We start from the raw sequence: 16,373 nt of genomic DNA on the forward strand, positions 1-16,373 counted from the left end.
TCGCCACCGTTCGCGGTACCGTTATCACCGTTTTGTATGGCAGCATATTACTTTTCATAGGAAAGATGTATATGTGCAATATGACATTAGTCGGTATTTGGCAGCGATTGCGGTCACATAAAAAAGTTTGGCAGGTCTTTTTTATTTTTTTTATAATTAAAAACGTAAGTAAACAAAAAAAACACGTGGGCAACTAGAAATTATTATATTGTTGTGAAATTGCCTTTAGGATGCCACGTGGGACACATTTAAGCGCTGAGGAGCGTGGCTTGATTCTAGGCATGAAAGAAAGTGGTAAAACAATTGCAGAAATTGCTTCCCGAGTGAATCGTCATAAAAACACCATAGCAAACTTTTGCAAAAATGTCACCAATTATGGTAAAATCAAGCGTACCGGCCGACCGACGAGCATCCAAGAACGCTGTAAAAGGGAAATTTGGCGTCTTGCTGCCAAAAAGGAGATGTCCTGCAGCGAAATTTGCAGTCATCTGAATCTCAACGTGTCCAGGAGACGGATCAACCAAATAATTTCCGAAAATAAAAACATTTCATATGCTTTGCGAGAGCCTGTCCCGAAGCTACTACCACGCCACCTTAAGGCCCGTTTGGCGTTTGCCGAAAAATACAAATTTTGGACTCACGAGTTCCGAAATGTAATTTTTTCAGACGAGAAAAAATTTAATTTAGACGGTCCAGATGGGTGCCACAAGTATTGGCGAGATAATCGACTGCCACGGCAAACGCGTCACAAACGCAACTTCGGAGGAGGGTCTTTAATGGTATGGGCTGCCTTTGGATACGCCGGAAAGTCCCGAATATGCTTTATTCAGACAAAAACAAATGCGGAAATGCATATTCAACTTCTAGATATAGAGCTCGTTGCTTTTTCGGAAAAATTTTATCCTGACGATATGATTTTTCAACAGGACAATGCTCCAACACACACGGCAAAGTCTACAAAAGAGTTTTTTCCTCACGTAATATTGATGTTTTAGAGTGGCCAGCTTTAAGCCCAGACCTTAATCCAATTGAAGACATTTGGGGCATTTTAACGGCCAAGGTTTACAAAAATGGACGTCAATTTGACTCAATAGTGCACCTTAAGCAAGCTGTGCTCGCTGAGTGGGAAACAATTAGCAAATCCACTCTGGAGAAATTGGTAGACTCAATGCACAGTCGCCTAAACAAGGTTATTCAAGTAAAAGGCCATCATATTAATTACTAATCATAAATAGATTAGTTGAAATCATTCAAATCGGCTAAAATTTCGCCAAAAGTGAAATATGCACATATAATTTTTTCCTATGAAGATTTTTTTTTTCTTTCAATATTTTCATGAGTTTAAAAAAAAAAATGAATTTTTGTTATTGTTTTTTGTTTCTTTTAATTATAATTACAAGCTACAATAAAGTTATTATTTTTCTTTCATTTGAAATATAATTTTTTTCCAAAAATTGTCTTGCACATATACTTATTTCCATGAGGTATATTGCTGCGACCTTCGCAGCAGCGAATTGAAATATATTTACGGCTTTCTACATTTTACGCTAAAAATCCAATTTTATTTTTATATGTATGTTAGGGGTTTTCGTTTTTTTGCATTGTTGTTGTAGTTGTTTTGCTTTCTTTGCCGAAAATTCGCCATAAAACAAGGCAACGAACCCCAAACCTGCCCGCAGGGGACTTCCGGTCTTCGAATCGCAGGCTTTAGGCACTCCTGTACGGTACTTGGGCATTGAAATCTGTTTCATTAGCGCTCAATGTTAAGCAAATGAATTTGTTTTCGGCCTTTTTCGCATTGTTATTGTTGCTTGCATGGAAGGAAAAAATATTTAAATCCATGAAAAAAAAAAAAACAAAAAGAAAGAAATAACCCAACCATTTACTGAAATGTTTACCAATGCCGAGCAAACACACACAAAAAAGGGAAAAGCGCAAATTTACAATAACTAAAATAAATGGGAATGAATTTTTCAGTTAATTATCTATTGACTTGAGCCCCAAACACCTGGTCAATTTTATTAAGGACCAAAAGGCACACCTCTATATAAAGATCTATTTGTGAAATATTAACATTGTGATTGTTTTAATAAAAAACGATTATTTCAAACTTTTGTAGGAATAAGGAAAACACGATTCAGTTGTTATCCTAACAGAATATTAGATATATACAGTGTGCCACTTAAGTCACCGTACTCTTGTTATATTTTCACAAATCACCAGGTAACTTGGCCAAATCTTTGTTAAATTTAAAAAACTTTGAAGTAGGCAAACAATACAATGATTTTTGATAAAGCCGCAAAAGAAAATTAATTACTTTTAACTTAAGTTTGATAATATTGCAACCAATGTAAACATATTCAAATATTCGCCTCAACAAAAGTCTACGTACTCTTAATTTCTTGAACTGTCTGGCGCCAGCGTTCTTCTTAGAAATAACGGTGATTTTCGAAACATGTGTGCAGAAATACATAAGTAAATTCATTTTCAATTCACAAAATTTTCGATTTTAATAGAAAAAATGCCTCGCAAAGAGTTATCACTTAATGATCGTGGAAGAATCCTGGCACTCCACACAAAGCAGCGGAAATCGTATGCAGAGATAGCTAAGATAATGGGTAGAAGCAAATCCACTATTCAAACTGTCATTGGGCGATTCAAATACGAGGGACGCATTAAAAATAACAAAAGATCCGGCCGGCCACCTGTTCTTTCTGATCGTGACAAGCGCACAATTAAGCATTTGGTGGACAAAGATCCGTTTCGTAGCGCAGTGAAGATTGCCTCAGAGTTAGATCGCAACATTGACAAGGAGGCGCACCCGGAAACAGTCCGTAGAGTGATCAATTTCAGGTCCTACACTCCTCGCAAGAAGCCACTCGTAAATTTGACAAATAGGAGAAAGCGCTTAAAGTTTGCCAAAGCGTATGTGGACAAGCCAATTGACTTCTGGCGGAAGGTCATTTTCTCAGATGAGTCAAAGTATAATATATTTGGCTCAGACGGGCGTTTCAGCGTATGGAGGAGACCAGGAGAAGCCCTTAATCCAAAAAATACGATTAAAACTGTAAAACACGGCGGCGGTGGTATTATGGTTTGTACATGGTTATATGTAAGTCTTTAATTAACTTATAAAACTTTGCATATTAAAAGACTTTTAATGAATGTGTGTACATTGCAAATGCCTTTTATTAGAATCCTTACAGTAGAGTTCCAACTAAATTGAACATGTTTATATATTATGTATTATATTTGAAATTCTATTATTGAAATTCTGCAACGCACATTTTTCTTTTGGTGTTGCTAAATTTATTTATTTTTTGTTTATATTTTACCATTTCAGTGTTGCATTCGGAAAATATCGATAAAAAGGTCAATCGAACCGCCGGAGATGGGAACGTTTATGGATGGTCGAATTTCGGCATAATTATCGATAGCTATGTATGTCAGTGTTGCATAATACTTAAAATCATTTTCATCAAGTTGCCATGGAGAAATTTGTTTCAGAAACCCTATAAATACCGGCAGAACTCGCAGGTTTTCTCATTCAGTTACTTCCTTCTGTTCGGACAACAACTGAATCAAATTTTCCTTATCTTAAACCTTAAATCTTAAATTTATGACTTTAAAGATTTTTCCTTAATATTAATAATGCCTAACCACAATTAATAATAATAATTTTCCTTCTGAACGGTGCTTGTTCTGAAACCTACTTCGAATCCTTTTGTAATTAATTAAGAAGTGAAATATCTTAAAATGAACTCAAATTTTTTCGTTAACATTTTGTTGCTGGCAGTCAGAATTGCCTCATTGTTGAATGTTAGTGCAGGGCAGGTGCCAAGCACCAGCATGATTTCGATTTGGATAGCGACGCTGGGGTTTCCTACGTAGTTTACGGGTAAACCGGCAGATTTGGTACTCTGATCCGTCTGCCGAGTGTTACAGTCTTTTCTCAAGATTGTTTACATTGTGAATATGCAGATTTGTTTATAATGGGGCTCGAGTGGCTAACTCCGTAGAATAGGCGAAAAAATTCAGTTGTTTGATTGTGGCGTTTTAATCTTGGTGCCAAGCACCAGCATGATTTCGAGTTGGATGGCGACGCTGGGGTTTCCTACGTAGTTTACGGGTAAACCGGCAGATTTGGTACTCTGATCCGTCTGCCGAGTGTTAGTCTTTTCTCAAGATTGTTTACATTGTGAATATGCAGATTTGTTTATAATGGGGCTCGAGTGGCTAACTCCGTAGAATAGGCGAAAAAATTCAGTTGTTTGATTGTGGCGTTTTAATCTTGGTGCCAAGCACCAGCATGATTTCGATTTGGATAGCGACGCTGGGGTTTCCTACGTAGTTTACGGGTAAACCGGCAGATTTGGTACTCTGATCCGTCTGCCGAGTGTTACAGTCTTTTCTCAAGATTGTTTATATTGTGAATATGCAGATTTGTTTATAATGGGGCTCGAGTGGCTAACTCCGTAGAATAGGCGAAAAAATTCAGTTGTTTGATTGTGGCGTTTTAATCTTGGTTTTACTTGGCCATAAAAATTCGTTTCTTTTAAAATCAAATTTGTTAATTTTGAGGAAGAGAATAGAAAAGCTTGGTTGTCTTGAAGCAAGCCAACAATTTTTAAATGACTATTTAACATCAAAGCCCAGATTGGACATTAATTTTTGGACCGCGCGTTGGTCCGAAATTTCGGCACGACAAAACCTTATTAACATCCCTTAAAGAGGTGGTCGCCAGTGGAAATCGCACTTTAGCTATTAGCACAAATACTGATATATGCAAAGAAAGAAGTTGGCTCATTTGTATCAATTTTATTTGCCCAAAATTGACTTAACTGTTATAAACAAAATTTTTGGAGCGTGAAATGAACGTCCATACTTTTCGTCAGTTGTTGAACTATTTTAAGTTTTTATAATTTTAATCACGGTTTTATTGTTTTGTCTTATTGCCATTTGCTTTAACAAATTTGTTTGCGTTTGTGTTTAGTAATCCCTAAAACTCTTTTTCTTGGGCATTATTTACAATTCACAATCCTTTATTTATTGTTGCCACTTTTGTTCTAGCATCATATCGTCTTCTTTTCTCTTTCTCTCTCTTCGCGTCTCATGGCATGGAAGAGATATTGTGTCGCCTGTCCTGTGGCAGGACAGGACATACCTCGCTGGATGTTCGCCAGACCCATAGAGCATGACAAGAAAAATACAAAAAAAAAAAACATAATAAAAGGGGAAAAGTGAAAACAGGCACGGGCAACAAATGCATTTTCATAGTTTTCTCTACTTTGTTATGCTGATTTTTCACATTTTTCGTTTCATTTTTGTTCCTTTCTTGTTTCTTTTGCTGTGCTCTGGTCTGTTCTTTTTTTCGTTTTTGGCACTGGATACACAGAGTTTGGGGTTTGGGCTTATGGGAATGGGTTTGGGTATGAGTACGGGTATGGGTATGGGAATTGGGTTGGAGTGACGACCATGTGCGCATTTTAATTGAATTTTTATTTCGCTCAATGAAAGCAAAAGCTATATATGTATACATATATGTATATATTGTAGTACATACATATGTAAGGGAGCAGCCAAGCGCAAAAAGTGTCATAATCCCTTACTGCCCTACGTCCAGGCCCAATTCGACGCGCCGCGGCGGAGGGAGGTTAAATTCAATTCGATTAAATGAGCAACTGAAGACCGAAATCAATTGAATGATTTACTTACTCAAATAAAAGAACAGTAAAGAGAAGCGGGATAGAGTGTGTTTATGTGTGTGTGTGTGTGTGTGTGTGAGCGAGAGGGAGCCAGAGCAAAAGATAGAGATACATACATATATATTTTGCAAATCATTCTCTAATTGATTTCAAATCGATTTTTGTATAACATTTTGAATCCATCAAACGTTTGCTTCATCTTCAATTTATGCAAATTGAATTGAAATGTGCTCTTAATGAGATTCCTGATGAGACCACACAAAATGCATTCAATGACAGTCGCAAAAATCTTCATGAATCGAGTATAGCGACCTCCCTGATTGATGAGACGAATTTAAACCAAAATCAATGGCCAAAATAAGAACAAAACGAAAAATGGAAAAACCGTTGACTACTGGTTGAAAAAACCAAGCGAAAGGAAAAATGAATTAAACTGCAGGACAACCTTAATAGAAATCAAGAAGGTAAGTGAAATGGTTTACATAAATCTTTAAACATTTTTGTTTTTGTCTATGTAGATTGGACCAAGAACATTATTAATCAGAAGGAAATCATACCCATTATTAAAGGGAATTCTTATATCAAGTTTGTGTATATGTATTTTGTCATATATGTACATACATGTACAACAACATTAACATGGCCAAATGATGACAGGTTGGGGGGTCAAAAGGTATGTACATTTGCTGGAGCTGCTGCGTATCGTTTGGGGTAAAGGAACTTTTGGCTCAATTTGAATTGTACCATTGGGCCGAAAACCAAGTCAGCAACAGCATCAGTATCAGCAGTTAATGTCAACGTCAACGCCAACGTAAACGAGCAAATTGTCAACATGACGGCAGCAATGCCAGTCGACGCCAGTCGTGCCAATTTCGTTTAAGCAAACAAACAACACCGGTCTACAGACAGCCACCGTATTCACGCCCCGTCGAGCTAACCAAAACAAACCAAGTAACACCCACTAGTCCTCCCATCGGGACTTTTTGGCGAGTGCACAGAAACAAAAACAAATGCTGAAAAAAGAGCAACAAACTGGCGGCATGGAAGAGGGACAGGGACATCTCCACCTGATTACCAAAAGGATCGCGTCATAAGCATGGCGTTTGGTTATGAGGCGCAAAAATCTCATACATCAAGGCGACACTGCCACTGATGAGAGAACGATGAAGAGAAGGGTGAAGGGTGACGGTTGATATACGGTTGGCTTGGCTTGGCTTGGCTTGGTTTGGATTTCAGATTTCAGCACGTCTGAATCAGAGATACCTTTTCCTTTGGTCATGCACCGTGACATAGCCCAGGCATCAGGACATGCAGCAAATAGCATCGCGATGTTGGAAAATGAAACGCGTCGTTGTCTGATGTGAAAATTGAGCACGTGTCGTCCAGTGGCTGTAAACTGAAGTAACATCATTATCATCAGCATCATCATAACCATTATCCCTGCCAGCATGCAGAGTGAATTGAGTTTAGAATGAGGTGTGATGTAAGTGGGCTCCGTGTATGTATGTATGTATGCATTTAGGTACATACATACGTATGTACACCCGGATACTCTAACTCTAAGTGGCACATGAAGCGTTAAACTATTAAGCAGATGCTGCCATCGCCATCGTATCTGACACAAAAAGCTGCCAACACACATCCTTATCCGTAGGTAGAAGTTCATGGTTCTCACACATCTACATGGCTGATAATAAATCATTCCCATGATGCCCACTACCTAGAATGCCATATTATGGTACATAAATTCAGTTGCCTTTATATTTCAAAATGGTAAATTTAATTTTATCATCAAAATGAGGCATGAAATAATCTAAGAATGCAAATGCAAAATAAATTTCAAAAATGTTAAAAAAGGTTTCCTTGTTTCTTAAGGAATCAGAATTTGCGCGTTTGTCCTGATCATTAATCGTTTTGGCAATCCTTCGTGTAGGAAAGTCGAATTAGTTGGCAAATGCAAGTACATTTATTGGTATAAAATGTATTTAATACATGGCACAAACTTTAGCATTTTCACATGTTTTATAAAATATTATTTAATATTTAAGTATACAAATATGAATAGATGTTTGTAGGTGTGTATGCAAGACATCTTTGAAAGGTTAAATGGATGGTGGAGTGACGGCTGAACATTACAGTGCTGGATCCAGGCAAAAGCAACTGGTAAATAGTTCTTCTGCCACCAAAAAGGATTGGATTGGTGGATCTGCTACAATGAAATACATATATATTACAAATACAAGCATTATATTTAAGCTCCCTTTCTCTGGATCCGCCTCTGGCTAAAGGGTATTACAAGGGGCATAGAGGAAAAGGTTTGTTTCCTAATTAGAATAATTTCGCGCTGCGTTGCGCTTGGCAACGTTGCAAATGTTTTGCCAGCTGCTGCTCGAGCAGGTGGCGGAGGTACACACACACACACACACACACACACAAATGCAAACATATAAAAACACACATATACATGTATATACAAACACATACACACCAATGAACAGAACAAACAAAACCTGGCTTTGCCTGGGCATCGTGACGAGGATAAAAGCAAATGTCAGACCAAAAGGTCAGCGAACCTGACTCTCACTACACACAAACAGACACACACACACACACAGACACACACAACCACATGCATTCAGAGTGACATGGCATAATCAGCATAAAACCACCCACAACGGTACATATAATATAGCCCATCTCACTTTCTATTATCATTTCTTTCATTCGTTATCTGTTTCTATCTCTGTTGCTCTCGTTCGACTCTCTCTCTCTCCTCGGCTTTCGTCTTCTTTGCTTTCTCCTTCTTATTAAATCAGAAAAATTTAATTAATTTTACAGAGATTTACCATTTGTTATACATTCTGTTAAATTTGACTTTGTACTTTTTGATTTTTCCATTTCTCATACACACACACAACACCCTCGCACACATACACAGACATAAGAAACATACATACACTAATTTCCCCATCATTTGCGGTTGAGTCATTTTCAAAATTTGAATTCTTGCCACATGTGGCTTAATTTTAATTAATTTCAATGTGTGCCAAGAAGCTCACAGGCTCCTCACAGTTAGGCGGCTGAGTACTCAGTCCCTAGATTCAGTTGCCAGCACTTGCCGCCAAAATGATTATGAGTAATTAGTTTTAATGCTCTGCAAGCATATCCTGGCAACAGCTGGCAGCTAACAGCAGCAGCAGTAGCATCAGCAGCTGTCCTTGCGCCTCTACACATCCGTATCCTTGAATGGGAGCTACTGCTGCCAGGTGAAAGCTCTGAGAGATGAAAGCAAAAATTCAGATAACAAATGTTATCTTCATAAATTTAGTCAAGTGCGGCCTAATGAAAAATAATAACTCAATGCTAAAAGCGAAACATTTATAATAAACATTTCAGATGAAACAAATTCCCAATTAGTTGGCAATTTAATTTAATTACTCGAGGCGAACATCTTACAGTTAGCTAGGGATCCCTGATTCTGTGGCATTAAAAGTATAATAACAAACTATATTTTTGATCCTTTAAACTTTAAATTCTGTAAACTATTTATTACTCATACGTCCTGTGGTCGTTTGATCATAAATTCAATTTGAATTTTTCACATCTCTATTTTTTATTTTTATAGCAGGCACTGTTAGATGCACTACGTATAAAATATTTACTGACAAAAGTTGTGCACACATGTTTTTAAAAAATGCATAAATCAATAATTGTTAATCTCTTATTTGTTTTGAGTTTAATTCCTCTAACGAACTGTATGGAAGAGCATATTCGAGGAATCGATGTCCATCAAATGACCAGACAAAGTTATTAGAATTTATTCTTTGAGAGAGAAAAGTATCTCATGGTAGTCTCATTCTAATTACAGATGCTAATTTTCAACCCGGAAATTTATTTTATACTTTAGAATTCATTTGTGATCCAAAAATAAGAAGAAATTCATTCAAAATTCAGATTTTTAGTTAACTCCTTTTTACTCTGTATGATAAACGTCGAATTTATGGCGACTTTAATGTATCCTTTATTATGAAAGGATATTCTGTAGTCGAGACACTCACCTAATGTGCGAAGAACTAATATTTTCAATGCTAGTCATATTTGAACATGTCGCTAGGTTTGCTTCTAAATCTGTTAGGTAAATAATAGAGTGAGAACCCATGTGTAGACTGGGAGACTGAGAGAGAGAGAGAGAGTAAAGAAAGTGTCAACAAAGAGGGTAACAAGGGGTTAAGTGAGCTACTTGCCAATTCCAGCAGAAGAAGAAAAAAGAAGAAGGTAAATCTAAAGGTATAAACAGTGCAACAAAAAAAGTCAATGTAGAGCACTGACACAAACACACACTTATATCAGAGCACACACTTACACACAAACAGACCAGTCCAGACAAACACACACACACACACACGCATGAAACCCTGGCAAAGGAAAACGGAATACCATACAAATTTAATGGTGCGCAAATTTTGATTGTTTTACTTTTAAAAATTTTCTTTTCATTTTAGTTGCTTTCTTTTTATTGTTTTTTTTTTTCTTTGCTTGTCTGTTTGTCTGTGTGTGTTTTTCACCGTTTTCCCCATTTGGTTTGCATTTGCTATTTATTTACTTTAGCAGCGCTTTGAATTCATTTACTCTAGTACCAACACACACACACACATTTTATCCATATTTGAGATTCAAATATTTTTACATACTTTGCCATTAACTTTTGGCTGGCGGCTAACTTCCCCCTCGCTCTCTCTATCACTCCCTTCGTTGATTCATCCATCCAGCAGAAACTTTGCATTATTTTTATACCCTGCAAAAGGACTTAATGGGCTTCTAAGTGCCGCTGGTGAGAGACGAAAGCGAAAGGCAATTGAAGTGTATCACAATTTCGGCTACCCATAGAAGATTTTGTTATGTCATCTATGTTTTTTCCTATTGAAAAGCCCCTGGAGTAAAAACTTGTTGTCAATGTAATTTGAAGCCCACTCCAAAGCATATTTATCCATTGTCTCCACCTTGTTCTTTCTTTTCTTTTGCTCATCGTTCTCATATAATTTTCGTTTATTTTTTCCTTTTTTATTTTTTGCTCAGGTTGTTGTTGGCTTTCTCTGGGCATTACTTTTTCACTTTTCGGCACGCTCTGTTTAGCAAAGCGCAAATTGTAATTAGAGGAAATAGTAGTTGCCATGTGGACAATGGGAAACTTTTCGAACGATGGCCAACATCCGTGTGAGTGAGTAAGGATATGTGACTAAAGAAAGCAATAAGTTCAGGATGTGCTCAAGCAGGTCAAGCATAGTAATGTAGATAAGTAATTGTACATATGTACATATACATAAGTATGTACATAAATATGTACATACGTAGATGCCATGTAGATATATATTTACATACATACGACTGACATTTGAGATAAAAAATATACTAAATCAAGAACCCATAGACTTTTCATTTGGAAGTTTAGATGTATTGGGACATCTCTCACTTACTCAGTACACTTTTGGTAGTCATCGTAGAACTGTTTATATTTTTCCAGTTCTATTCTATTTTTGCTTTTAAATATCCTCTCAAAGTACATATATCATGTCGGACGATAAGAATATTTCAACTTTTGGACTTCTTAAACACGACAGTGAGCCATCAAAACGCGATTCCCTACTAAAAATTGAGTATCTAATCAAAGGCTTTGGATTTATGATGAATGATGAAATTAAACCGAAATTGGTCACACGTTTGACTTTTGCAGATCATTCGGACTCGGCTGGTGCCAGAGAAATGAATATAACGGAGTGGTCTCGTCAACAATCCGATGCAATGGATGACCGTCGCATACAATATTTTCGTCTATCTGATATGGAGATGCCTGGCCAAGCAACCAACGAGACCGATTTCGATTCAAGCATCTCCAATTTGCCCGAAAGTACTCAAAACAAATCATTGATATTGGCTAATAATATCGCTGGCTCTGGGTTTATACAAGGTTTTATGGGGATACCAGTTCACAATTTGAAATTTAGATCTACTTTTCGTGACAAGGAAAAATTACCAAAACCCAAAGAAATTTTTTATAAGGATGCAAAGATAGTTATTGTACCACTTTCAAAATCGATTGGCCGGAAGGTTACCCAAGCTTTGTTAGGTAAGTATTTTAAATTAGTGTCGTTGTATTTAAATGTATGTATTATGTCGAGGACCTATGAATAGTTGTAGAGAAACATTGACTGCTAGACCCTTGGTTATTAGTCGGCTCGATGTCAAACTATGAGGTGAACAAATTGCTTGAATAGCTGTTGCAAGAAATTACAAGGTCAACTTTTTTGTGTCATCTATCTCGTAAGATTGACCTCGATATGGCTAATACCTAAATAATATTGATCTTTAGTATTTAAGAGTGTATTTATAAAATTATCTGATCTCCTGTTTTCCCTTATTGATTATCAGATTTTGTAAAGGTATTCAAAAGACATCCTCATGACAGCACGGGTGAAACAATCATCTCATTAAATCGATTAAGTGCTATTCAACCAAAATATGATACCCTAAGTGACGAACACATTGAAGAACTCGAATCAAAAAATTGGTTAGAGGACTTACTTTTCGAAATTGACTGTAAACGATATAATCCCTTATTGCAAATTGATGAAGTGATCATTCAAGATTATCAGAGTGAAGAACACTCATCTTCAGATAAAAATAATGTGGACGAAACCGATTCTAAAATCTCAAGGATTGATCAATTTTTCGATATTGATTCGAGGCCTTATAAGTCTTGGTTAGAAATCGACGAAGAGAAGCTTACCAGCAACATACCACAAGATGTTGCTCAAAACGGCAAAGATAATAAACAGCCAGATATTGCTCAAATGATAACAGCACCCAAAGGCTATGAGATTGTTGATCCCTGGAATATAGTTAATTCGGGCGTAAACTTTTTTGGTGAACCCACAAAAATTTATTCAATGGAAAACTACAAGGACTGGAAACCTTATGGTATTACATAAATATTTTCATTTCACACCATTTTGCATCATAAAACTCAAATTCTATATTTTAGGCGAGGGTGAAATTGAAATTTGGGCAAAACCTGGACCCATTGTTAGCTACTACTTGCTCCTCTGGGACAGTGCGAGCAACGAATTGTTGATTCATATGAAACTGACTGCCAATTTGAAAATTGAATATTTTCCCAATAGAAAGGACACTTGCCGCTGGATGAACTATAACTATGCGAACTCTCCAAAGGGTAAACTAGAACTATTGAGCTGTCGTTTCCAAGAAACCAAATCAGCCGAGCAATTCATGTTGCTGGTGTGCGATTGTGTCAAACAATTGTGGCCTGCATTTTAGTCCTCTTTTTTTGTTTCCATTTATGTGTTAACAAAAAAAGCGGCGGCTTTACCGAACCCCCTTCTGTTTGTTTGTGTTTTTAAATAATAAAATAGAAAGACAAATTTTTGTGGTAACTCAAATTGCAGTCGGCATGTGTTTGTTATTCACCTGCAACTCATTAGAGTTGTACAGTTATATACATGTATATATATAACCACCTGTTTGGCAGAATCAGCTTAAATTTTCAAATTTTCCGGATACATATTAGCATAATTGTAGTCCTTCCGTCATCACTTTAAATAAGAAGTTATTTCCCTTTTAGAATGGGGTAACAAAAATTGAATGTGCTGAAATGAAATGGACCCCTGGGTTGCCATTGTTGTTAGCAACCAAATTGTGGTAACATACTTTCAATTGATCAAACAAATAATCAACCAACTTGTTTGCCATGTAAATTTGTTCTCACTTACAGTTCAGTTAACGTTATGGAATCCGAGAAGCTAAACGAATTGAATAAACAAATCAATGAAATTAAAAAACGTATTTTATTGGCTGGTAAGATTTTCATTTTTATATTTTGTAGAAGCAATTAATTATTTACCATTTTTTTTTTTTTAAGAGGGCCAAAAGACGGCCAATGCAGCCGAATGGCAGAAACAGAATCGCATTAATTGTGATACGATAACCACATTGAAAAAGGATATTAAGGAGCTGACAGTGAAAGTGAGTCGCTTGCGTAATCCTCTACAACGACCAGTGGTCATTAAGGAGCCTAGCAGCGAGCCAAGAAGAACACAAAGTGCCACGCCCACCATTATTGTAGGCAAAGCCACATATCCGGTAGGTGCTAAAAATGCCGAAGATGCCATTTTTCTCACCGATCTCAAGATCACAGAGGGTCGCAAGCAAATGGATCTAATGCGCCATCGTTTCAAAATGCGTCAACAATATTTCACACGTTTGGTGGAGAAATATCGCGAACTGTTGGCCAACAAAGAGGCCCAGAATCAAAATCTTGGTGAAAAACCACCAGAAACTCTTGAAGAGGACGCTAATAGGAAGCTTGTTTGCCAACTGGAGAACGAGATTCATCGCACAAATGTCCAATGGATGGAAGCAGAGCATATACGTAAGAAATATCGTTCCATTGAGGCATCTCTCATGAACGATGCCGAGCGATTTGAGCGAAGTCTCAGGGAGTTGGAGCATTCGTTGAGCGAACAAAAGGCCGAAATTGAGCGGTTGCAGCAAGTGCATAATGAGGCTATCGAAATGCGAGATGCAGCCAAGGTGATACTCCAGCGGCAGGAGCAACAGGCAAATTTATCGCAAAAGACACGAGAACGTCAAGCTCTTGATTTCCGCAAACAAGTGGAGGCACGTAAACTGGAATTGGAGCGCATTGGACGCAAACTGTTTGCGGAGACCAAAACTTTAGTCCATCAGGATAGCGTTGGATCCAGTTCGGGGGATCAGCATACGGCCAAGACTGAGAATGGTGATGTGGATGGGGAGCCCGTGTCTCAGCTTGAGAGTGTGACCGGCGATATGGAGACTTTGTTCAAACAATTAATGGAGGCATCTGGTGCCACCTCACCACTTGAGGTATTTGAACGTTTCAGCGCCCAAAAAGAATCGGCTGCCCGTTTGAATTATTTGCGCAAGGCTGCCGAAGCGGAAAAGGCAAACTTGGAGGCGGAACGTGAGGCTCTTACCAGCGAATTGGAGGCTTCGAAATTCTCCGATGTCAAGGAGAGTGAAGTAAATCAAGAGGTTATTGAACAAATTAAAAATAATATTGCTTCCATGGAAGTTGAGCGGAAAAAGGATGTAGATGCAGCCGATAAGTCCATGGGGGTCCTTAAATATCTAAAAGAGCGCATTTGTGAGATGATTTTCAAAGTCCAGGAGGTAGATGAGAGCAATATTGACATGCCAGAGCGTAAACTGCATGTGAGTGTTGCCGAATTGCCCAACTTTCTCACCCACACGGCTGAGGATGAGGATCTGATTGAGGTAAAAAAGGGAAAGACACATCTATATTACAATATATTTTAAGTTTTCTCTCTCTCCATCTGTGTATAGATACTAAAGTTGAAGATCAAACGTTGTCAAGAGCTTAGCAAGCCTGAGGAGGTGCCTCCATTGGAGATACCCAAGCTCGATCTGGAGGAAGAAGAGGAGGAGGCATTTAAGACCGAGCCACCAAAGTCACCATCAGTGCATGACGGTGAAAAACCTCAACCGATGCCAATGTGCTATTACAATCTTTTTGCTGGACGAGCCCAAAGGGCAGCTGGTACTTCCTCATCCTCGCCAGAACAAGCCCCGGCGGCAGGTAAAATTTCAAACACTTTCATTCGAATTATTTGACAACTACTCTATTCTCTTATAAAGTGGCCACAGCGGATGATGATAATGAAGTGCCTTCACGAAACTTTCTCAAACGTCAGTCTGTACTAATTGTGGACTCGAAATCTAGAAGAAAACCATTTAGGCCCACTCCCGGTGGCAGGCGAAAATAGTAACTTGAATGGAAATGGAAAATTAACTGCCACTTAATGTAGTTGTCTCATGGGACAAAATCGAAGAAAACCATATTTATACCCTTGCAAAGAGGATATATTTGCTAATCAGCACGATGTGTTCATATAGCCATCTTCGTCCGTCTGTCGGTCTGCCAGTTCGCGTGATCTACAGAGTTGAAATAGCACCTACGTACATATATACTGCTTGCAGTGCCCCTTCGCTATGTATCTCGGATTCATCTTGTCATCTTGTCCTCTCGGATCACTATTTCAAATAGCTCCCATAGGAACAATCGGTCGAAAACAGTAAATTATTTTCAATAACTTTGTTACTTTCGATAAAAATGTTAAAGGCTATGCCAAATTTCATCTATATACATCGTTTATATGACATATACAAAGTTGCAAGGGTATACAAACTTCGGCGCGGACGAAGTTAGTCCCGGCCCTCTGGTTTATGTTATCCTCAGACAATCCTTCTCGTTTCAAATGAGAACTTTAGGGTGTGAGAGAAGGAAGGCTCCACAAAATTATGTAAATTTTGAAAACATAAAATTGGGTTAACCATTTAAATCCAGGTATCAGTATTTATAAAGTCCAACAACGAATATTAATATTTAAGGTTTAAGTCTGAGCTGTTTAAGTGAACTATATAAGCATCGCAGAAAGATTTCTATCATTTCGTCATTATTAATGAGTATATTTTCAAATATTTAATAACTAATAGCATTCAATAAATATATTTGATCTGCAATCTATATATGATTGAATATTTTCTCAATCTTAATGTAAATTTCTATAAAATTCTTGCAATTCTTATATGCGA

The 16,373-nt window shown here is 37.5% G+C and overlaps 3 protein-coding genes across 3 annotated transcripts in view; 2 read left to right on the top strand and 1 right to left on the bottom strand.

Annotated features, from left to right (window-relative positions):
• LOC137580004 (uncharacterized) overlaps positions 1-16,373 on the bottom strand; it is a 119,580-nt gene that overhangs the window by 22,933 nt on the left and 80,274 nt on the right. The gene's annotated exons all lie outside the window — the stretch shown is intronic.
• On the top strand, positions 11,178-13,159 carry Sprn (Spermitin). Its single transcript, XM_068293874.1, has 3 exons — positions 11,178-11,829; positions 12,132-12,680; positions 12,745-13,159. The coding sequence occupies exons 1-3, from the start codon at positions 11,274-11,276 to the stop codon at positions 13,035-13,037; spliced, it is 1,398 nt and encodes a 465-aa protein (XP_068149975.1). The 5' UTR covers positions 11,178-11,273; the 3' UTR covers positions 13,038-13,159.
• CCDC151 (Coiled-coil domain containing protein 151) lies at positions 13,481-15,544 on the top strand. The gene is made up of 4 exons (XM_068293996.1): positions 13,481-13,574; positions 13,639-15,035; positions 15,105-15,357; positions 15,417-15,544. The coding sequence occupies exons 1-4, from the start codon at positions 13,505-13,507 to the stop codon at positions 15,542-15,544; spliced, it is 1,848 nt and encodes a 615-aa protein (XP_068150097.1). The 5' UTR covers positions 13,481-13,504.

Source organism: Drosophila tropicalis, unplaced genomic scaffold (genome assembly GCF_018151085.1).
Source record: "Drosophila tropicalis isolate 14030-0801.00 unplaced genomic scaffold, ASM1815108v1 contig_805, whole genome shotgun sequence".
Classification (NCBI taxonomy): Eukaryota; Metazoa; Arthropoda; class Insecta; order Diptera; family Drosophilidae; genus Drosophila; species Drosophila tropicalis.